Source organism: Crinia signifera, chromosome 19 (assembly GCF_055691185.1).
Source record: "Crinia signifera chromosome 19, ASM5569118v1, whole genome shotgun sequence".
NCBI classification, from domain to species: Eukaryota; Metazoa; Chordata; class Amphibia; order Anura; family Myobatrachidae; genus Crinia; species Crinia signifera.
In genome coordinates this window covers 123,915,965-123,941,418 of record NC_139226.1, presented here as the reverse complement: position 1 = coordinate 123,941,418, position 25,454 = coordinate 123,915,965, and the positions used below count along the sequence as shown (strand labels likewise).

The window sequence follows — 25,454 nt, the reverse complement described above, 5'->3', positions numbered from 1 at the left end:
ACTTAGGCCTCTCACTGACTGGACATAGGCCAGTTAATACACCTAGAAAAGAGCCAGTAATGCCATGTTACAGTAGCAAGTACAGCCTCATGGGACACATTGTTCGTCTTTAGGGGGTAAAATTTACTAAAATGGTAGTTATGCTCCAGATGAGATGTTGCTATGGGCAACCAATCAGATGTTACCTATTATTATCCTCTAGCACACTGGTTCTTAACCTCGGTCCTCAGGACCCCCACACAGTTGATGTTTTCCCGGTCACCTGTGCATTCTTAAAATGTGACAGTTGGTGATCCAGAGGGCAGCTGCTGGTGACCTGGAAAATGTGCACTGTGTGGGGGTCCTGAGGACTATTGCTCTAGAAGGTGCTTAGTACATTCAATTCTGATTGGTTGCCATAGCAACATCCCATCTGAAAATAAAGTCCCATCTTCGTAAATAAACCCCTCGATATCTCAGGGCCCCACAAAATAAAATAGTTTTCCATACAGTTTACAGCAGAACTGGATGGGACATATTTTTATTTTATTTTTTATGAAAAAAGCCATCTGGTTTCAACACTTTATCAGATAACCAGAACGGTATACCTTGTCCCATATTCCGGTTTATATCCATGTTCTACATATTGCTGCTTACTTTTCTCTTTTGATAACTGTATGCAGCGTCCTCGCTGAGCACATCGACATACATTACCTCCAGCTCAAACACCGGAAATAAAATGACCCTGTTAGCTCTGTGCAATGCTGTGGACGTTCAGATAACAAAACACTTACAATTTTGACCTTTAACTTTGCCGTCTAGCATGAAGTAAAAGTGCATGCCTGACATTTGTAAAGCCTTAATATTATGCCAGTCATTTATATACGGTTTAGAAATGCATTCTAAAAGCTTGTGCGTAAAATCTGTGTTATCGCCGTAATAATATTGGCTGTAAAAAAATTATAAATAAATATGGAGTGGGAATATATATATTTGGGAGAGGACTGAAGTGTAACATCACAAAAAAATAAAATATAGTTTATCCCATGTTGTTACAAGGGAGCATTGCATAAATATTTCTTATTTTGTAGACTTTAAATCATATCTACTAGAATGGTACGCGTGTGCTGTCTTGTTTGCCATAAAAAGTTCTGAAAGTCTGGGGTTATTAGGGGTTTATTTACTTAAAAATTGGGTTTTCAAAGACACAGATTATCGGCGACTTTGACATCTGGATTTAAAATGTCAAAACGATAAACACAAAACCGATGTGATTTAACTTTATTGCCTTTTAAAAGTGGTCAAAGTTAGTGATAATTGTCAGCTTGGAAAACTAGGTACAGTATTGAGTAATTGTACCTCTTCCTGCATTAGAAGGGGGCACATGGCTGGAGTACAAAGTGGACTTTTGGGGACAACCTGAAACATCTTAATATGGCATTTGGGTTCTGTTGTGATATCAGCAGGTTGCCTGTGAATTATTATAGTGCTTCCTAAAAATAGCGGTGTCATTTTGTCAGATCTTTCAAGACTACAAAAGTTTAAAAACACTGTTTTTGTTTGAAGGAATGATCCAACATTAAAGACATGATATCTGGATGCAGGATACACTTTGTCTTCAAAGAAAACCCTGCCAAGGATGTGCTTTTAGTGTGCCTTTCAATATACTTTCTTACTTTGTTTAGTTTTTTTTTTTTTTTTTTATTGATTTATGTGCTTTTACCAATACACACCGAGAGAAGAGGTGGTGCCACTTGATCTGTTTGCTAAGTGCACCGTACTCTGCAGCCATTCTTTGCAAGTACTGTGTACATGATGAGTATTATGTTAGTCAACATTGTAAATGTTCCTGAATGTATGTTATGTCGGCATAGTGAAAATGTAGACATTACAGTTAGCCTAAAGATCCAATGTTGACATTTCACAAGTGTACGACGGAAAAGTAAAAAAACTATACACTAAAGCCATATAGTAGATGTCATAAAGTAGTAGGCATAAAGTTATCTTTTGAGAGACTGAGGGGTAGATTTATTAAGCTCGTTGAAGTGATAAAGTGTCTGGTTTTTATCACCGGCCAATCAGCTCCTACCTGTCACTGTTCAAACCAAGCCTGTATCTACACAGTTAAGAGCTGATTGGCCGGTGATAAAAACCAGACACTTTATCACTTCACCGAGCTTAATAAATCTACCCCTCAGACCTGTTGACGCCTAAATTATGCTTTTGGCGTAAGATATAATGATTTCGATGTGAGTTTGTAGAGTTTGGTTTAGAGAAGATTTAATAAACGACTACAGTGCACACATTACTCAGTTCGTTTCAGAGAATACTTCATGGTCATCTACAAGTACAAGAGCAGTTACCAAGAGCAGGAGAGTTTTGACAGACTGTGAAGGACTTTTTGGGTGGAAGTACCATCTTGACCCAATGTGTTTGAGAGGTTTGTAGAATTTCAGTGCCGATAGATGGTTCTTGGAGGACAAGGAGCACTGTAGCTCACCTGTATCTGCCTTCAGAGTAAAGCGTTGCTGCAGTGGAGATCTTCATGCAGCGTATAGAAGGCATACCAGTTTTGGCCTGGTTCATCTGCTTCACCAAGTGGTTTGAGTGCATGTCATTTTATTCATAGTTAGGTAGTTGAATATTAAAAAAAATAAAAAGTAATGTTAACTTTGACAATTAAAATACTTTTTGGGCATTCGCGAACTTATGAGGGGTTTGCTATATCTCCTGACATAGACATCCGCTTTTATCTGCTGTTTGTATGTTTTCAGTAATTCTTGCTTTTAGTGGAGCCTTTCCTAAACTCTTTCTAACTATTTCTTAAGAAAAGAAAGTGACAAATTCCTAAAAAGGAAAATGTAATGACAAGCAAACTTCTGTTTTTACAGAAGTGCATGAACTAAACCAGATAATTGAAGAAAATGGTTGTGGTTCGTATAGGAGTAATACAGATTACCAGGAACCGTATGCTAAAATCTGATGACAAATATTTGAGAACCTGGGAAACTGCTGGTTTCTTCAGAAGATGTATATTATTCACGGTTAGGATATGCTTACATCCTTCGTTACTAACTTCCCACGTCTGTGTTTACAGAATGTGGTGCTTGTATCTGAGCTTCTAAGTGTACACAATTTAATATTACACCCATCTGTCTATCAAGATGTAATCATGCAAGGACAGAGCCTAAACTCTATCATCTTGGGTGGTCCACTCAGACTCTAATACCCTTTTCAGACCGCACTTTTTACCCGTTATTTTGCCTTTTTTTACCGTTTTAAAACGGTAATTTGTGCGGTCTGAAAGGTGCAGAGTGAATTTACCGGTTCTATTGAACTGGTATTTCTAACAGGGTCCTACCCATTTCAGACCCGTTTTTTTTTTCATCCACTGTTTTCTATGGGTTAAAACGGGTTCAGTGTTGTGAAGGGACAAAAACCGCATTGAAATACCGTTTAAAGACATGCGGTGTGAAAGGGGTTTTAGCTGGCAGACCTGTTTTTAGAAACATTTCAAAATACCTGGTCAAAGCCAGTTTTGCGGTCTGAAAGCAGCATAACCCTCTACTTAGCTGTTTTCTCTGTAAAAAAAAAAAAGGGACTAGGGCAGTGTACACACAGGGCGATTCTTCGAAGAGATTTTCAGAACCGCTTAGAAGGTTGCCTGAATCGCCCTGTGTGTACACAGCGGGCGATAGCGATGTGAGGCGTCGCTATCGCCCGTCCAAATAGTTACTGCAGGCAAGAGTATTTTGACTAGACCAGGCATGTCCAAACTATGGCCCTCCAGCTGTTGTGAAACTACAGGTCCCATCATGCCTTGCCACAGTTTTGCTATTAGGGAATGCTAAAACTATGACAAGGCATGATGGGACTTGTAGTTTCACAACAGACTGCAGTGTCTTCGGCTGTAAATGGGAGCTGCTGGGGATGGCCGCTGGCCTACGGCAGCGACATCATGATTTTGACTAAGCAAAATCACTTAGTGATAATCGCCCGGCCTCTAGCCCCTGTGTACACCCCTTAACAGGTGTGGCTGAGCTTTGACTTAATAAAACGAACCAGACTTGCCTCTTTTGCTTGGGAATTGGCGTTTTCATTACTGCTCAGTGATATTCAGGCTACATACTGCAGAAAGAAGTTACATAGAAACATAGGGTTCTTGTCCGTCAATAAAGCCTATGGCACATCTACCCAAACCATATGTAATATTATTTTTAGCTGGAAGCCAATAACCCTACCAGTATTTTGGATTGTGAAAGCAGAGTCCTCGGAGGAAACCAGCATGGGGAGATTCTGCAAACTCAACACAGAGGCATGATGGGAAAGTGTGTGGAGGCAGTAATGCTAACCATTACACTATCCCTACTGTGCTACCTTTTCAGGGCACGCACAATGATGGGTAACAGTAGGGAGCGTTCAATAGAATTGTTATGCTGGAACATAAATTCAAAAAGAAAGAGAAGAAATGTCGCTGTGTGGTGCACCTCAGTTCGCAGAGTTTATTAAAATATAGCCTTTATTGAATATTTATTAAAAGACAAAGAGGCGAAAATATTGACAAACACGTGACAACATATAACACAGACAGTGTAATGATAAAAAAGGATAAAGATTTATCCTTACTCAGTGTGGCCCAATTCCCCGAGTATCCCCTATGGATGTCAGTGATACGTGCTACTGTGGCACAACTGGCAGGAAATTCAAACTTCAAATATCTGAGTGCTCAGCACTTCATTCAATTCCTGTCAGCTATTGATCGGTGTCAAAATGGCTAGACTTAGCCTGCTACTCGTCTAATGATGTTTAATTTGACACACAATTTTGTAGTTTAAATGGTACTGCTAAATTCCCACCGGGTATATGGAAAAATAAATAAGTACAATTTTGCTCCTGAACCCTGCTGGGGGGAAGGGCAGCACAGATTCACAGGTAATTGGCAAGGTTTAGTAGGTATATATCGAGTTAGACTCTGCTTGAATACTGCCATTGCCAGTCCTGTAAGTGTGCCTATGCGGCTGAATGCCTTCCCAGCGGGTGAGAACTGACTAGAACTGCCACTCCTATGTCAGTCTCATACCGCTGTGGGGAGGCGAATATAGTAGCGGCTAAGTGTCACAGAGCTATGCGGGCGGCGGCGTGTAAGTAACAGCGCCGTCTGTCTCCCGTCTGCTCTGTGATCAATAAGCGGCTATCACAGAGCTATGCGGGCGGCGGCGTGTAAGTAACAGCGCCGTCCGTCTCCCGTCTGCTCTGTGATCAATAAGCGGCTATCACAGAGCTATGCGGGCGGCGGCGTGTAAGTAACAGCGCCGTCCGTCTCCCGTCTGCTCTGTGATCAATAAGCGGCTATCACAGAGCTATGCGGGCGGCGGCGTGTAAGTAACAGCGCCGTCCGTCTCCCGTCTGCTCTGTGATCAATAAGCGGCTATCACAGAGCTATGCGGGCGGCGGCGTGTAAGTAACAGCGCCGTCCGTCTCCCGTCTGCTCTGTGAGCAATAAGCAGCTATCACAGAGCTATGCGGGCGGCGGCGTGTAAGTAACAGTGCCGTCCGTCTCCCGTCTGCTCTGTGAGCAATAAGCAGCTATCACAGAGCTATGCGGGCGGCGGCGTGTAAGTAACAGCTGCTGGAACATTATCTTAATCGGTTCCATTAATTTGACCGTATTGGATTTATTGTCGCCCAAAGGGGGGTTTATTCTTACATGGAATTATGATAGTTTTCAGAGGATGATAAAGCGACTAGCCTCATCTCTTACAATGCGAAAGCCTATCCTCTTATCAAAGAAACCATCAGATTTGACATTGTTGGTTTGTAATGTGAAGGATGGACTTAAGTGCGTATGTTTTTTACTTTTCGCTTTTTCCTAAACCAAATGCCCAACATGAAAGATTGCGCTGTTGTGTTTGTGTTTCTTTTATGCACACAAAACTTTTTTCTAAAGTATCTGAAGAAATTTATGTTTGGCCATGCGTAGGACTAAATATATGCCGAAAAGTTATAATTAATCCATTTATTATATGGAATTTATAATTATCCAATAGATTGTACGGCTTCTGATTACTATAAAAGTAAAAAATCTGAATATTATTCGCAGTTAATATGTTAAATGCAAAAGAAATTAGCCAGACGCACTGCGGTTTGGTGTGCCACCTTAGTAAGTTGAATTACAAATACTTCTTTCACATTGCATCGACCTGGCATTTGCGATGATTAGTCCCCACAGCAGCCGCTGACATTAGAAAGGGAGCAGGGCGGAGCGGCAGCATGTCATTTGGCGACAGGGGGAGTAGACGGTGCTCGGAGCTGACACTGCCTCCTCCCTATAGTGTGAACAAGACCCGGGTCACTCGACTTGGGTTACCCGTTTACACTGCCCAGCAACCTAGGTAAAACCCTTCTTTTAACCCTAGACGGAATACCGGATTGCTAGATCCAGGTTTTTTCAAATGGCCCTTTCACGCAGCACAGACACCCGGCAACAGCCCGGCTTATTTGTAGTGGTGTGAAAGGGGTATTAGTAAATATCTGGTCTAACCGATTTCTCTTATTTTTGTGACCCTGTATAGAAATCCTGTACTGTGCACTTCTAATGAAGTATATGAAAGTACTCGAAGCCTTGGTTACTAAAATGCATGGTTTAATGAGAACTGTATATTTCTATGTTTTCAGATGGTTTCACCCAAATATCAATGGACTGGAAGCCGAGCAGTTGCTTTTAACACATGGAATACATGGGAGCTTCTTGGCTCGTCCCAGTAAGAGCAATCCTGGTGACTTCACCCTGTCGGTCAGGTAAGAAGGCTTCCGCTACAGTACATTGTGTGTGGTCATGTGCTGGGATCAGTGTTTGCAGAATGGACCCTCAGAGTTCTGCGCACATTGTTTTATAAAAGAGAACAGCAGATTATTGGGTTGTTAACCACAGACAAAAGAAGTTGAATGTTTTCTTTCTTAACCTGGGCCTTACTGGCACGTTCTAAAGTCTTCTGTCTAAAGGGAGTACTTCCTATAAAGGTTTCCTGTTTCGCCATTCATGGAAACCATTGCTTTGGGCTACATGCAAGTCTGTGTTCAAAGTAAGTGTAAACATCTGCTGAAGATTATGGGAAGAGTGGAGAGGTTGTTCATTGCAACCAGTTAGCTTTGTGATGGCCTTTGTGAAGGATCTTCTATTACGTTGGTACATTTTGACTAGTGTACCCTTTCACTCCTGTCCAAATCTCCGGTAACGGTGACTGTGCTCTTGGGGTATGCTCCAATCAAGCCCTATACAGGCATGTTCAGACTGTGGCCCTCCAGCTGCTGTGAAACTACTCCTGGCATGCCTTGCCACGGTTTTAGCATTCCCGAATACCAAAATTGTGGCAAGGCATGATGGGACGCTAGTTTCGCAACAGCTGGAGGGCCATACTTTGGACATGCCTGCGCTATACACAGAAGCCACTAATCTACTGTATGTCTAGCACTGACTTAAAAGAACCAATCCCGGCTGTCAGTTGGTAATTGGGCTACATCTCTGATTATCCTGCTGTAATGGAACAGTCCTTAATGCCTTATTGGCAAATATCGTAAGGTAGAGTGGTCTTTACCTCTGACAAATACTGCACTCTATACAAAACGAATGATCTTTCTCTGAGGCAGACATTGTGCCAGCCAAGCAGGCAGACTCTTTATTTTGCTATGTGACATTTCAAGCCAAATGATAGTGCACTGGTCTTTTGATTATTCCTATAAGTGCCTGGATGTTCCTCCTTGTTGTTGCTATTAATGCACCATGGTTATCCAAGGAAATGTTTGTTTTCGCAGTGTTTGCGAGGTCCGGCCTGAGGTTTGTCCTGAGCACTTTTTTTCATTTTCATCTATCACTTGATTTTGTTTATAAGCAAAAATAAATCTGTTTATCCAACTTCTTTACTTAGGTTTACACTCACTAGATACGCAGTCGCCCACACAGGAAATGTCTCACCCATCAGTGTAGCTTTCCTTAGTGCTTGTGGGACTACAACTGATTTGGTAACGTTACCGTATGAGCTGTGCTTCCTGTAGTAAGACCTTGGTACTTGTGTACAATCACGGCTCCCACGATGTCCATCGTATAGCAAAAAATCGCATCGCATGCGATTTTTAACAGAAATGCATCCAAATGCATTGAAATTAGTATCAAACATGTTCAATGGCCCCCAAATGTCATTTTTGAGGCTGTACCACCCCCACTATCAACGCGAACCCGAAGCGTGGCGAGCGCCGCGAGCCCGCGTCCTACGACCTTTTCATACCCCCACTATCCACGTTGGCGTGGAGTTCAGAATAGAAAGTGTGGCGAGCGCAGCAAGCCACCGAGCCCGAAGCGTGGCGAGCGGACACGGATACCTTCACAGGTATACGCGTCCCCTCGCGGGCTTCACAGGTGTCCGCGTCCCCTTGCGGGGCTCGCCACGCTTCGGGCTCGCTGCGCTCGCCACACTTTCTATTCTCAACTCCACGCCAACGTGGATAGTGGGGGTATGAAAAGGTCGTAGGACGTGTACCGCTGCGCTCGCCACGCTTCGGGTTTGCGTTGATAGTGGGGATAGTACAGCCTCAAAAATGACTTTTGGGGGCCATTGAACATGTTTGATACTAATTTCAATGCATTTGGATGCATTTCTGTTAAAAATCGCATGCGATGCGATTTTTTGCTATACGATGGACATCGTGGGAGCCGTGATTGTACACAAGTACCAAGGTCTTAACGCATCGCATGCGTTTTTTCAAAAATGCAAAAATCGCATGCCATCGCATGCCACTACATTTGGCATGCGATGGGAGCCGTGAAAGTACACAAGTACCGACCTTAGGCCAGATGTATCAATCTTGAAAAGTGATAAAATGGAGAGTGATAAACAGCCAGCCAATCAGCTCCTTTCTGTCAATTTTTCAAAACCAGCTTGTAACATGGCAGTTAGGGGCTGATTGGCTGGCCGGTTATCACTCTCAATTTTTCCACTTTTTGAAGCTTGATACATCTGGTCCCTTATCTCTATTCTAAATGACCCGACTCGGTTTTAAGTGTATTAAAACTGCTGCAAATGTCAGCCGCACTAACACTAAAGGGGAGCGATCCTTCTAAGCAATTTTGATTACATAGTCAAAATCGCTCAGAAGGTTGGTAAAAATCGCTGACTAGGTTAGACAAATCGCCCTATGGGCGATGGCGATGTGCGGCCCTGCTCAAGTGAATATTGCTTAATAAAAAAAGAGTTGCCAGGCAAGAACATTTTTACTAGATCGCTGGCTGTCTAATCAAAATCGCTGGTGTTTACCACTGAGGGAGATATTCACTAGGCGATCTGCAATTAAATGTCAACCCTGTATGTTAATAGTAGTATAGTCAAAATCGCATCTAGCCAAAATCGCTTAGGACTAGATGTATCAAAATTTAAAAAGTGATATAATGGAGAGTGATAAACAGTCAGCCAATTGGCTCCTAACTATCATGTTACAGACTGGGTTTGAAAAATGACAGGAAGAAGCTGATTGTCTGGCATTTTATCACTTTTTGAAGCTTGATACATCTGGCCCTTAGTCACAATCGGTTAGTCAAAATCGCTTACTAGCAAAAATTGCTCCGTGTGTACACCCTTTAAGAGCAGTATTCAATATAAACATGAGAGCCTCGGACTTTAATGCAAGGTGCTGTTCAATTAGACTGCAGACTTCTTCTGAAGTAGGTAACGCCTGCTAAATTAACTCCCAGCTCACACCCCTTACCTTCGATTTCGTCAGGAATTTTTTTCCAGGCATGGGGAAAAAAATTTGCAATCTATTCTTCATTTGGGGCCTAATTGGATAACCCACGCGGAATTATTAGCTTGAAGTAGTCTACCATGGCAACTTGAATCCCCCCTATATGCCGTCTACCGCTCGCTTTCATGTTTCATGAACCAATTGTAGAATTTGCAGAAAATTAAGAACATCTCGTGTACAGATTGATGTGCATCAAAATCCAAGGATGCTCAAAACATCGCATAGCCCAAAGCCACTGTTGGCCTGGTTCCACATAGCCCGATATTGCCGGTAACTGCATAGCCTGTGTCAACTGTAGAACCCTGCGTGGTCTTCTGCTACTGTAGTCTGTTCACGTAATGTTTTGACTTGCCTTCAACCTGAAAGTCTGACCATTCCCCCTTCAATCCTTCATTAACAATTTGTGTTTGCCCGCAGAAATTCTGTTAACGAGATGTTTTTCTTAATTCCTTGCAAACTCTACGGATTGTTGTGCATGAAAATCCCGGGAAATCGTCAGTTTCTGAGATTCTTAAAACGCCCTGTCTGGCACCAAAAATCTTTCCACCGATAAAATCACTCAGATAACATATATTCCCCATGTCTGCTTGCTTTTATGCATTCTGTTGCTGCACTGTAATTGGCTGATTAGATTTATTGTGTACATGTTATATGTATGTATAATATCTCTTTGTTAGCGAAAAACTAAATCACCCGGTGAGGACAAAAGGAAGGAAAGCAGCGCTGGTTTTCGCAAATACATGACTCACTCGCTTGGATTAAGAAGTAAATTTAATTACAAAAGCGTAATACAATTTACATGAAAACACACAAAAAATGACTGATAACAATTTTCAGCACATTTAATCACAGTTCCAGATAAAATGTTAAATAAGAACAAATCTAAAAAGGAATTAGGCCCACAAAGGATAATATGTCCAAAGAGTTTTGAGAAAGTTCCACACAATAAAAACGATCGTAGATTGATAAACACTTTACAGCCATAAATTTTCCTTAACGGACTATTGGCTTCGAAGTATAAATTGGAAGTATATGATCTTACATGGCAGGACCCGGATTGATGGTTCTCTGTCCATTCCAAAAGGGCAATACTTTTAATAGCGGAACACTCCATGTTGTACTATTAAAAGCATTGCCCTTTTTCAATCTTGAGTTTAAAATGTACACCATACTCCCAGTCCAGGGGTCCTCAAACTATTTTGCTCCTGGACCCCATCAGACAATAAAAATAATTACAGGACCCCAACAAGTTACTGCAGAAGGTCATCACATCACATGTGTAGTCAGCAGGCAGCACATACATGGCAGCATTGTGGGGGCACAGAGTGATGGGAGGAGTCTGATATACCATAACCCATCACATCACATGTGTAGTCAGCAGACAGCACATACATGGCAGCATTGTGGAGGCACAGAGTGATGGGAGGAGTCTGATATACCATAACCCATCACATCACATGTGTAGTCAGTCAGCAGACAGCACATACATGGCAGCATTGTGGAGGCAGAGTGATGGGAGGAGTCTGATATACTATAACCCATCACATCACATGTGTGGTCAGCAGACAGCACATACATGGCAGCATTGTGGAGGCACAGAGTGATGGGAGGAGTCTGATCTACCATAGCCCATCACATCACACGTGTAGTCAGCAGACAGCACATACATGGCAGCATTGTGGAGGCGCAGAGTGATGGGAGGAGTCTAAAATAACAATTGCTGATCAGCAATTTTTGTCTATTTTTGGACTTCTTTTCATTGATTCTTTATTGTTTTTTACATTGACCTCATTCTTTCTGCATTATAGAGTATTTTTCAGGTTTTGTCTTTTTTAAATTTTAATTTTATTTGTTTACCATTTTTATTCTTTTCATTATATATATTTTTTCATCAATTTTTTCTTTTTTTGTTTATTAATGATTTTTATAGATTTATCTACTGTATATTTTTTCACCCATCTCTCTCCTTTTTTGCTTTTGCACGCAATATGTATTCTACAGGCCGGTGTCTATAGTGCTCTCTCTTATATTGCCCCATGTGTACACATAGATCTGCAATTTATACACGCTGAGCCCAGCGTTATGCAGACACTTCCGCACTGATAGATAGCGCTATGCGCTCCACGTTGCGGGCCAGACGTCAGGAGTTATACTCCCGTCTTGTTTCTGTTACCCGTTAGACGCGCTGACGTCACGCGCCACGGAGCAGTAACCTCCTGCTCCTGGAGCGCGGTGCACGCGATGATGTAATGCGTGTCAGACAGTTCACGCTGCGTGTCACGGGCGCTACACATCCAGGGTAATGTTCCCTGTGCGCAGTAACGGAAGTACCATATATGGACTTCCACAGAGCGAACACTAACCACCACCGGCTTGCAGGTAATGATTGATGACACATTACAGGTGTGTTTGATTTTTGTTCAATGGCTGAACCACGTTGTACAGCCCTATATATAGCCAGTCTGTGTCAGTTGGTAGTTGAGCAGTCCAGGATGAAGGTGCTCTGTACACCGAAACGGTATCGTTGACTGTTATGCTGTTTGTCCCCATTTATACAAGGGGAATTGTTTGATGGATACTTCTGGCTGATGTTGCATTAAAAAGCCACTAGAAACTAACTTGGTGTTGCTGGCCCACTTGCTTTGTGACTTTGCTGTTTACGGCTTTGCTACATAGAAAGAATTTGTTTATATATATATAATCTCTTTCCCTCTCACAATGTGTGTGTGACGCACACTCGGGTTGATCTTATAGGCTGAATTACTTCACTAGCATGAAAAGACTTCACTGAGGCGGAAGATGCCACAGCACTGTCACTGAATACTATTTAAATTTTGTCCCATTGGTTAAGTGCCTCCACTTTAGTATCGCGGTCAGGGGTCTGAAGCCGATATCACCCTTATCTTTAGCGTATCCTCTTTTTTTTTTTTTCTTTTTTTTTGGGGGGGGGGGGGGGGGGGTGAATTTGGCTCCCCGTTTCCATGTGAGAGACGTGACCGATATTCACAGGTAGCAGGCGGAAGTCAAATATCTATCTTTTATAGATTGTTGTTTGATCTATTTCCCACTCTGCTCCATTATGCAAACAAATCTGTTTGTGCAGCCTTGCATGCATGTTATGTGGGTGGTTTTCCTGTGCCGGTTAATACATAATGTAGTATTTTAACCCTTTCATTGTAGACCGTGTGGTTAGTCAGATATTAACTCTGAAATCTGCACAGTGTAGTTAATCAGTAGGAGATGACTCCCGAGTCGCCCGACTTCTGCTTTCTTCCAGTGTGAATATTGACGGAATCAAATGCATTTTTAAGTAAATAACCTTATCCGTATAAAAGCATGAAACCCATACTTTTCTGCCCAAATGTATACCCCTTTTTCTAATTGCCGCAATAAACTTGGTTATTGCTGGGTTAACCTGGGTTGTGGTTCAGTGGTAAACGGTTCTTGTTCAACAAAAGTCAACACGGTTACACCCGGTCTGATCTGGGTAACTGTGAAGCCAGGTAGGATATGGAACTTTGGTGGAAAGATGGTATTAGGCACTGATACCCCCCCCCCCCTCCTATTCACTTACTGTAATGTACTTGTTATATGATCAGCTGCTGAATGGCAAGTATTGCATTCTCATATTGTACCCCTTTTAGACTGCTGGCCCAATCCAGCTCATTGACGACAGTGACCGCATTAAACCTATGTCCCCAACCCTGTTGACTACTAGAGTTGAAATGTGGTGTCGCTTGACCTGGCTTATATCACTGCACAATACCTTGATGGCTGTGCAAAAGGGCTTATTAGTCTGTCGATTTTCTTGCCCATATCTGACCTACTTAATACTGTGCAATCTGAGGATCATCCAATATGGCGTCAAAAGGCTGATGCTGATTCAGGTCATTACGATACTTTGCCCTGTGGTTCGTTCCAGCTCCTTTTTAATTGTAGTTCGGACACTTACCATATTAATCATTTACCATAGAGAAGTGATGTATTGTAATGGCACTGCAGAAATGGATGTTGGATGGCCAATAGACCCACGCAATATTCTTGTTTGAGGTTTGTCCAGCATATGCCATGTAGACCAAAGTACTGAGGCACCATCAATGATGTCCATAGTGACCTTACTCCACTCCTGTAGTCTTGTACTCCTTTATGTAAACCACAAGCTCCTGAGAAGCCGGCGGCATTTGGTACGGTCTTGTATCTTGTTTTTGTCTTCTATACATCCGGTAGAATAGAAAGTGTACTTAGGAGGAGCTGTAGGTAAAAGTAACGGTAGCATGTGACCATGCTTGTCTGCTCTTTGCCTTCTTGTGCTTACATCTTTCACGCCCAGCAACTCGTCAGTCATTACGTTTAAATTGTGGATTATCAGCAGCCTTTTAATCATCACCTATTAACTGTGGGTAGTGTCTTCTGCTGTGTGGGAGAGGAAATGCCCCATCACACTTTATTTTTAACAAAGGTGAAGCTGAAAGTCAGGGTTTCATTGAACATTTTAACACCATGATTCATACAGAAGAACTGTATGTCTTCATTTTAGTTCTCTTTGAAATTACTTGTTAACAATTCGGTATGTGAAATTGATTTCTTTGTGTATACTGAGCACATTGGCGGAGATCCTGGTGGTAACTCTGTATAAATCTCCCTGTGGTCACCACTTGGAAATGTGTTTAATGTAATGTTGGGTCTGATTGCATCACTTTAGGCAGATGCAATTCTATCCTCTCACCTATGTTATAAAGAGGGGCAGTACGGTCAGTGTAACGGTTAGCATTACTGCCTCACAGTACTGGGGTCATAGGTTCCATTCCCACCATGGCCCTAACTGTGCGGAGTTTGTATATTCTCCCCGTACTTGCGTGGGTTTCCTCCGGTTTCCTCCCCTCCAAAAATATACTGGCAGGTTAATTGGCTTACCAACAAAAATTAACCCTAGAATGTCTGTGTGTGCGTGTACATGTGGTAGGGAATATAGATTGTAAGCTCCACTGGGGCAGGGACTGATGTGAACGTTCCAATGTTCTCTGTACAGTGCTGCGGAATATGTGTGCGCTATATAAGAAATTGGTAATAAATAAGAGCAGCTCCCCTGTAGACAGAATATATATATATATATATATATTTATATTATAGAAATGATGCTCTCTATGTATGGGTCATAGGGGACTCCGTGAAGCTTGACATACATTAGGTTGACCATTGAAGGTCAACACCAGAAATTTGTCGAAATGACTATGGTTGACAGTGTTGGAAGGTCGACCAAGCATTAGATTGTCACTAGGAAGGTTTTTCAAAATATTTTTGGTCCCAAATGTCCGAATGACACAGCCTGGGTCTAGTGTTCCCGCTAGGCTGTTTTAGCGGGGCGCTGAGCCCTGCCCGATTTTTAAAGGTCAAAATGCACCCTGCCTCTCTGGCATTATTTTATTTATTTTGTCATTACAGGCTGTTATTATGTCCGGGTGTCAGTGAGCCTAAACAAACAAGTCTTTCTACAATAAAAAAAAATGTTAAATTCAATTTTAAAAATTCAACCCAATAATATTTTTGTGGTGGCCCCTGAAACAGGGCGTTCATGCAAGAAAGCCCACCAACATCCATAAATTGAAGAAGTTCTGTCTGCAGCAACATTCCTCTAAGCCGGAGCATTGATTAACAGTAACCATAAACATTTCATTGAATCATTGCTTTTTGAGGAACACACTGGTCACTGAATGACGGAGACTCACGCGCTGACTAAATTCTGACAAATTTAGTGTTAAACCATTTTGCTCCATAAGTGAATAAAACAGTCCATACTTTGTTCGTTTTATGTAATATTTATTTTTTATTTAACTTTTTGTTCCAGATTTAATAAGGCTCAATACTTACCGCATTAGAAAAAAGGATTATAGCTTTTGGCTTTTTATGACTGGAGCGATCCAATTATAAGCGCTTTGCCGTGCATGGTAAATCCATTGCTAACGTGTGTTAACTCATAGATTCCAGTATAAGTTCCTGTAGATATCGTTTAACCCCTTTGCCTCAGCCACAATCAGAGCGGAAAGCCCTGCTTACTGCGGCTTTTTATTGGACAATCAGGCAGGGTGAACGTAAATCTGCGGAAAACCAATTTACCGAATGGTATATTCAGGCGCCTGAAAGAGTAGCTTCTTTAGGTGGGGTGTATAGTTAGGCACCCCTGGGTGATACAAAATACAAGCAATAGGTGTGGAAGCAGCGCTGGTTGTTAACACAGTTCTCAATAGAACATGCTATATTAAATATACAGATAGAGCCATCCTCATCTAGCACTTTAATAGGATTACGAACGCTGACTTTCTAATACTCAAAACACAATTTTATGAATAAAGTAAATAATGGATTTGTCTTCTATATCTACTCTTGTAAATTTTATAATATAGTTAGTGTAATCAATGTGTAGGATTGCCTAATTACACACCTGTGCCTGATTGATAATTATCTGGTTATCTATACCGGCTGAGTTATAGCTGCCAACCACCTTGAAAAAGCTGCAATACACCAGCGAAACTCATCGGTGAGGGGTTCTATCTCAGCAACCGGCTCCCAAGCTTCACCCCCTGATGTGCTCGACTTTATTACCAACTATTTGTGGAGTCGGGTTTCATTCATAGAACACCGCATCCAAGTGTCCAACCCTCCAGGTGGATTTATTTCCTCTGGCGGCACATGCTGTCAGCTGTATCATTGTGCGGTTACCCGGGTTGTTGGCTACTCCAGCGGACTGAATACTATCACCCAAGTATCCGCACCATCCCACACATCCAGCAGCCCACTAAATAACGAACTCCTCCAGCGGCGAGACTTCCATTACCAATTGCCACACTCATTTCATTCATTTGAATTTAATGCCATCAATAGAGGGACTACGTGTGCCATAAATGAAACCTGTGGTGACCCCATGTATGCTATTGTGCGATGATTAACCGGCTACTTTATTTGTTTTTATTTCAATATACATATTTATTAATTTATAGACCATCCCACCATTATTAATCAATCTATGTACATTTATTTGTCAATGTAGGATTCCGACTATCAGAGTCCCGACAGTCGGAATCCTGGGCCGTTCTCGGTCGGCTCCTCTGCAACGCGACAGGCGGAAATCAATGTTCCTTCTGCCAATTGTCAAAGTGGGCATGTCAGCGAAAATGTGGATTGTCGGGGGGGTCCAAGCTGAAATGCCAACACCAACAGCAAGATGAACCCGAATGGAGCTACATTTGACTAACTCCATTGGGCGCCCCCTAGTGTCTTCCGACAGTTTTGATATATGGCATAGTTATAGTACACCAGGCTTTATGGGTGAAAGGAGTTGAACCTTTATGAGTTTTTAAAAGTGGCAGCCAATAAGAAGCTCTTCTGTTTCTCTGCAAAAGTCGCAATCTGCTCATAGCCCTTGTAATACATCTTTGCTGCTTATAAACCCAGACTTCATACAAAGCTTCCCCTGTGTTGCCATTTTCCCCTTTGTGCCCTTAACCTCTTCATCACTAAAGCAACTGTCTGCGTATGTCACAGTCCTGTACAATTGCAGCTTTTGTCTGGGCACAAAGAGGGATTCTCTTCCTGCCAGAACCCTTTGGCAATGCCGTCGGGAGTGATGAACTCAGGGTGGTGAGGGAAAACCTATTCCATGGCGCTCGATCACTATCGCTGTGCAGTACAGAACAGATAACCCCCATAATAGCTCTGTCTATAGAGTGAAATACACAGGAATTTCTTTTCATTTAAATAAATATATATATATATATTCTAACCTTATAACAATATGGCACACCGGATCTCATTGCATGCCATCTACTTATTTTTTTGCAAGGGGACAGTGTACAATGGATTTAATTACATCCGCTTAACAAGATAATAACACTTTAAAGTAACTAAGTAAGGATTTTTCTAGGCGACTAGTTCTTAAGACCAGAAATACGGTGCTAATTACTATAATATTATTATTATTATTATTATATATTTAATTTTTTTTTTTTTATCACAATTTAAGCAGCCATCTTTTATTTATAGTCTATAGGAAAGCCTCCTGAATCCTATCTCAATTATAGCCATTTTTATCACCCGGTAAATTATAGTTGGCCCCGAAAATTAGCAATAAATTCCCGGATCTATATTTTAACATGGTCACCGCACCCGAAAACCGTTTTTTTTTTTTTTTTATATATGTAAGTTGGGGAATGTTTTTTTTTTTTTTTAATGTCTACAAAAAAGCCTGTTAATTGAATAACCCCACGGGTTCAATGAGCCCATGGTAAATTGCCACAGCTAACTGAATTCCTCTTAAGAATTAAAGCAAACAACAACAAAAAAACTTCATGGATTGAAAAATAACGGCTACACACAACCCTTATCATATAATGGGGTCCGTTAATTCAGCGCAGTATGACTAGCACCGCGGGAGGAGTTCCCGGAGCTGTAGAGTAGACCACGCTTATGTCAGAGAATGCTGCTAGTTCTCGCGACTTACGGTGTCCACACACCACTCCCTGATGAGCTGTGGTAAGTGCCAGCTCTTTGGGGAGAATTCAATCAGCGATCGCGGGTGATCTGTTTTTGAAGTTTTGCTGAAATCCCAACAATATACTGCAGAAAGTTCTCTGCTACTTTCCCAAATATAACCACATTGATGGTGTAGTTCTAGTGTCTGATAGTTATGTAGTCCGGAGGAGATCTGATCCAGGTGTTGTTGGAGTATTTGTAATTGTGATCTAATAGCAGCGGACACGTGTCTGGCAAGCCCATATCTAATACCAGCTGACATGTCTGGCAGCCTTCTGCCTAATATTAAGGGACATATCCAAGTACTAAAGAACATGGCAGGTAGCCAGAGAAAAGTCGGACAGCCAGCACTAGTTACAGTAACCCTTTCAATCCCTGACTTCTGGACTGGAGGGATTTTCCTGTTATAGTTATGATTGTGCATCTCCTCATTTGTCAGCCATAATGTGTATGATTTCAGATGGGAAGCCAGACAACCGTGTCATCGTATTTCTCCTTCCATTAAATCTAATCATAAATAATGATTACTAATGCTACTATTACAGAACTAAGGTCTTTAGGTGACCATACACAGTACAATATTTCCGTGCGTTTTGAACTAGATCGCATCGCGATGGAATCCGCAGCTAGTTCAAAAAGCAGGAGCTGTACGATGGGGTGCCCACGGGAGCTCACATCACACCATGTAAGGGCACCTTTAAGGCCAGTCCAACGGATGGGCGAAAAGTTTATTTTATGCAATTCTTGTTCCACCTACCCTACCTAACCACAGCAGAGCAGAAGCAGCAGACACAGCAAGTCTCCAACTCTCCACCTTCCCTTCCCAACCACAGCAGGGCAGAAGCTGCTGCAGCAGACACAGCAAGTCTCCAACTCTCAACCTTCCCTTCCCAACCACAGCAGGGCAGGAGCTGCTGCAGCAGCCAGAGCAAGTCTCCATCTATCCACCTTCCCTTCCCAACCACAGCAGGGCAAAAGCTGCTGCAGCAGCCAGAGCAGGTCTCCAACCATCCACCTTCCCTTCCCAACCACAGCAGGGCAGGAGCTGCTGCAGCAGCCAGAGCAGGTCTCCAACCATCCACCTTCCCAACCACAGCAGGGCAGGAGCTGCTGCAGCAGCCAGAGCAAGTCTCCATCTATCCACCTTCCCTTTCCCAACCACAGCAGGGCAGGAGCTGCTGCAGCAGCCAGAGCAAGTCTCCATCTATCCACCTTCCCTTCCCAGCCACAGCAGGGCAGAAGCTGCTGCTGCAGCCAGAGCAAGTCTCCAACTATCCACCTTCCCTTTCCAACCACAGCAGGGCAGGAGCTGCTGCAGCAGCCAGAGCAAGTCTCCATCTATCCACCTTCCCTTCCCAACCACAGCAGGGCAGGAGCTGCTACAGCAGGTACAGAAGATTCTGGAAACCCTCAATGAGTAAGCGAATAATCAAGAGAAAAAGTGGGGATCTATCTCACATGGATTTCACAACGATATCTATAGTGTTCTATTCAGACCACTCTGCCGATGAGTCGCTTAATCATTTCAGTTTGTCAAAAGTTTTGTGACATGGAAATGTTTTTCATTTAATGGAATCTTAAAGGCCTTTAAGGGTCCACTTAAGTGAGTCTGTTTATTGTGTTGCATTCAGAAAGTCATAAGCTTTCCAACGACATATCACAATGCATGAAAATAACAGAAATAGCATGGATTTTTCTGACAGCACCCTTAAGGGCTGGTCCGATTTAACCCATCTTCGAACTTAGATTGTCCCTTAAGATGATATGGTAGAAGTTTGAGAATGATTAGTTAAAGCATTAAAGAGTTCTTGTGGATCATCAATACACGCACACACATACGCACACACACACACACATTGTTCATTTATATTTATGAACAGGGCAACGGAGACCGTAAAGCTGGGTACAGACCTTTAGATTTATCTGTCTGATGGGTACATACATCTGGTAAAGTAAAGGTGCAACAATCAACCATTTGCTCCCAAACTGGTGGGGCTGTAGATGTAGCTTATGTAGACTTTAGTAAGGCTTTTAACACTGTCCCACATCGCAGACTGTTAAATAAAATTGAAAGCTTGGGATTAGATTCTAAGATAGTTGAATGGATAAGAGCGTGGTTGCAGGACAAAAAACAGCGAATTGTAGTAAACGGAGTACAGTCAAAGGAGGGAAAGGTTACAAGTGGAGTACCCTAGGGATCTGTACTTGGACCGGTGCTTTTTAATATCTTTATTGGTGATATTGCAAATGGAATTGAGGGTAAAATGTGCCTTTTTGCAGATGACACAAAGGTATGCAACAGGGTAGACACACCCGTAGGGGTAAAACAAATGATTGAGGATCTAGGTAAATTAGAGGAATGGTCAAGAACATGGCAACTACAGTTTAATGCTGAAAAAATGCAAAATCATGCACTTGGGTCTCAGAAATCCAAAGACTAAATATAGAATAAATGGCACTATAATGGAAACTACTGAGGAAGAGAGGGATCTAGGTGTCACTATTTCAGGGGACTTAAAGGCAGGTAGGCAATGTAACAAAGCAATGAAGAAGGCTAGTCCAGATGCTTGGTTGCATAGGGAGAGGTATCAGCAGTAGAAAGAAAGAAGTAATAATGCCAATGTCATTGGTACGACCTCACCTAGAGTACTGTGTTCAGTTCTGGAGGCCATATCTCCAGAAGGATATAAATACATTAGAGACTGTACAAAGAAGGGCAACTAAAATGGTGCATGGCCTACATCACAAAACGTACCAGGAAAGACTAAAAGATCTTAATATGTATACTTTAGAGCAGAGAAGGGAAATGGGGGACATGATAGAAACTTTCAAATATATCAAGGGTTTTAACAAGGTACAGGAGAGAGACCTTCACAGGAAGGACACGAGGACATGCACTGAAACTAGAGGGAGGAAGATTCAGGGGAAATTTGAGGAAGAATTACTTCACAGAAAGAGTAGTAGATAAGTGGAATAGCCTCCCATCAAAGGTGGTAGAGGCAAACACAGTAGTAAAATTTAACCATGCTTGGGATAGGCATATTGATATCCTTACAAAAAAAAATAAGGATCAAATATGGTTTGAGGTAACATGTTTAAAAAAGGGGCAGACTAGATGGGCCAAGTGGTTCTTATCTGCCGTCAAATTCTATGTTTCTAACTGTGGAATACAGACAAAAACTATTTTGTTCACTTAAATTTGTTTAAATCAAATGGATTTAATGAAGTTTTCTGAACAACCATTGTCCGTTTTTTCCATGGTTTGTAAACATATGGTAGATTATCTGCTCCCATACATTACTATACTTATGTTTCCACCAGACAGATGAATCTTTAGGTGTGTTCAACTTTAAACCTTTTGCCTTCTGATGTTCAATATACACAATCCTCATAGAAGGCACAGAATGATTATAAAAACTGTATAAAATGACCTTGAGGCTGTGTGCATCAGGTGTATACGAAGCCTATAAATGCATTCCATACTTACACTTGGGTCCTATTCGCAAGATATCTCATTACGGTATGCAAATATTTCGAAATACAGAATAATCTGAAGCTGGTATCCAGCATTTTTAATATGGGAAAGTCAACCTGTATTATTCTGACTATGGCTACAGTTATTACCATCGCTGTTGTCATGGTTATGTGGGGTAGATGTGTGAAGCAGTGATAAGGGAGAAGTGATATTGTGCCTGGTACTTTATTACTGGCCAATCCGCTACTAACTGTCCCTTTTTAAACCCAGCCTGTAACTAAACATTCAGGAGCTTATTGGCCGGTGATAAAGTACCAGGCGCTTTATCACTTTTCCCTTATCACTGCTTCCTACATCTACCCCTACATTTTTTTATGGGAACCTATGCTGTTAAGTTGTATGAGAGAGGTCTCTGGTGTGGTAGAGGGTAAAGAGACCTGTACATCCTCAGTTCTCTGAGCCATCCTTGTACATATTGGACCATAGTTCTCTGTTCTCTTACCATCATGGGATAATATGTAAGTCACCTATATGTGTAAATCTAGCACTTCCTGTGTCCTTGTTGGGATATATTTCACATCTCCTTCTGGATGGAGCCACCCCACCAGCTAAACGTGTGCCCTTCTGGAGGCATAAAGGGAAAACCAGTGTTTCCACCAGGGTTGTCATCTCTGTTATCTATCTTAGTAAAATCTGTACATTTTTCCATTGTCGTAGAGTTTCAAATGTCCCTTTGGCGTAGGTATATAAAGACTGTAACAGTGGTGCAGTTCTTATGGTGCCAGGTGATTTGTAACCTTGAGAAATGCTAGTTATTTACCAGTTCTTTTAGTTTGGGCCGATTTACATTGAACTGGTGAAAGATGTAACCTCGGGCACAGCACAGACTTGTTTGGTCAGTCTTGAATGAAGGGATTAGTATTTCATTTTTACCGCACGTTTCTTCTTTCTTCTGCAGTTGTGAAATTTACAGCAGTCACATTATGATGTAAAGGAAAATGATGCTCTGCTGGTTTTGCGCTACTTTGATGTATACACAGAGGGCGTTTTTCTGGTTGATTCGCAAGGCTACAAATTTGCGGCCATGCGAGACCACCAAACCCCTCCTTGCAAATGGTTGGCTGGCACCCCCCATTCGCAAGGGCGATTTGCACTCGGGGCATGCGAATGGATGTTAAACAGTAATAACCATTCACAGGCCAGGGGGGAATGCCCACATATTTCGATGGTCACTGACCATCGAAAGATGTGGTGCGTGCATGCATATATAAAAGGTTGATCTGAGCAACCTTGCATATACATGCACATTTGGGGGGTTGTGTGTGTGTGTGTGTGGGGGGGGGGGGGGGCGGGCAGCTGACACCCGGTAATGTCAGCTGCCCACCCCCTTCATTCGTCACGGCTTAATTACCACGAGAATGCCCGTGAAACACTGGGCGTTCCCATATGGTAATGGGGCTCAAACCATATTTGATCCTTATATTTTTGTAAGGATATCAATATGCTTATCCCAAGCATGTTAAAATTGTACTACTGTATTTGCGTCTACCACCTCTGTTGGGAGGCTATTCCACTTATCTACTACTCTTTCTGTGAAGTAATTCTTCCTCGAATTTCCCCTGCACCTTCCTCCCTCTAGTGTCAGTGCATGTCCTCGTGTTCTGTTGCTCCTCTTCCTGTGAAGAATGTCTCCCACCTGTACCTTGTTAAAGCCCTTGATATATGTGAAAGTTTCTCTCATGTCCCCCCTTTCCCTTCTCTGCTCTAAAGTATACATATTAAGATCTTTTAGTCTTTCCTGGTACGTTTTGTGATGTAGGCCATGCACCATTTTAGTTGCTCTTCTTTGTACAGTCTCTAATGTATTTATATCCTTCTGGAGATATGGCCTCCAGAACTGAACACAATACTCTAGGTGAGGTCGTACCAATGACCTATACAGTGACATTATTACTTCTTTCTTTCTACTGCTGATACCTCTCCCTATGCAACCAAGCATCTGACTTGCCTTCTTCATTGCTTTGTTACATTGCCTACCTGCTTTTAAGTCCCCTGAAATAGTGACACCTAGATCCCTCTCTTCCTCAGTAGTTTCCATTATAGTGCCATTTATACTATATTGAGTCTTTGGATTTCTGAGACCCAAGTGCATGATTTTGCGTTTTTTGGCATTAAACTGTAGTTGCCATTCTCTTGACCATTTCTCTAATCTGCCTAGATCCTCGATCATTTCTTTTACCCCTCCTGGTGTGTCTACCCTGTTGCATACCTTTGTGTCATCTGCAAAAAGGCACATTTTACCCTCAATTCCATTTGCAATATCACCAATAAAGATATTAAAAAGCACCTTGGTCAACTGTCATTTGCTCTCATCCATAACCATGTTTTTGTTTCAACTAGCCAGATCTGAAGATAAATCTGCGTGTGTATGGCCGTATCCCTTTCTGATGTCTTAAAACAGCTGACCTACTGTTGGCCAGGCTAAACGCTTACCATCCTAAATGCTAATCTCTGGTTTCTCTAAACCCTCCACTAAGGAATCCTAGCCCCAGTTTGTTTGAGCATGGACTTTCTAGCCTGGCAACAGCTCCTCCCACTTACTCCACAGACTAGTTCTCCGTGCAGCACATCAAACCTAGCGGTAAATGTATTAAAGCTTCTAAAAATAAATGTTGCCCACCGCAACCAATCAGATTTGGTCTTTTATTTTTCTGTTGCATCTAGGACATGATAGACTGTCTGATTGGTTTCTATGGTTAACATCACCCCTAGTGTCTGTTGCTAGTGATCGGGATTTGTCGTTTTGAAATGGCAAAACTTCCCGACATCGATCCGGTGTACCCGGCTTTTCTCCGCACTTCCTTACGTCTCAAGTGTTTATTTGTCCCACAAGCCTGTATTCCCATTTGGGCCAGGTTATCTCTAGCTTCTGTTTCAAAATGTGATTAAACTATGTTATCACAAATTCATCAGCGCTGTGCAATTACTTCTGTTGGCATTATACATATTTACCGTGTGAGCGGGATTTGTCGTTTTGAAATGGCAAAACTTCCCGACATCGATCCGGTGTACCCGGCTTTTCTCCGCACTTCCTTACGTCTCAAGTGTTTATTTGTCCCACAAGCCTGTATTCCCATTTGGGCCAGGTTATCTCTAGCTTCTGTTTCAAAATGTGATTAAACTATGTTATCACAAATTCATCAGCGCTGTGCAATTACTTCTGTTGGCATTATACATATTTACCGTGTGAGCGGGCCTGAATGTTGGATAAGGTTGAGTCGCATTCTTCCCGTACCTCCAGTTAATTAGTAACCATGTTATATTAAATCTGCATGGAAACTACAGATGTAGTAATATGAATTTATTTTGTTAATGTTAAAATTTTTATTTTATATTGTGGTTGCAGATTACATTTTTATACTGTCCCATTCCATGGGGAGTATGGATCATAGGATTGACCACTGAAGGCCGACGCCCGAAATCGGTCAACATGGCTAAGGTCGTTAGGTCGACAATGGGAAAGTTGATCGTTATATATAAAGTATATCTCTTTGCATCAACAAAGTATTGAGCAAAGGCTGTGAATACTTTTGTATATGTGATTTCTTAGTTGTTTTTTAAATTTTGAATAAATATGCAAAAATCTCCAAAAAACTATTTTGGCGTTGTCATTATGGAGTAT

General features: G+C 42.0%; 1 protein-coding gene across 1 annotated transcript in view; it reads left to right on the top strand.

Annotated features, from left to right (window-relative positions):
* Window positions 1-25,454, top strand: part of LOC146042958 (tyrosine-protein phosphatase non-receptor type 11-like) — a 103,645-nt gene that overhangs the window by 38,193 nt on the left and 39,998 nt on the right. Inside the window, exon 2 of the mRNA XM_083163260.1 lies at window positions 6,655-6,777. Coding sequence (XP_083019386.1) covers window positions 6,655-6,777 — 123 coding nt within the window. The remainder of the gene's footprint in view (window positions 1-6,654; window positions 6,778-25,454) is intronic.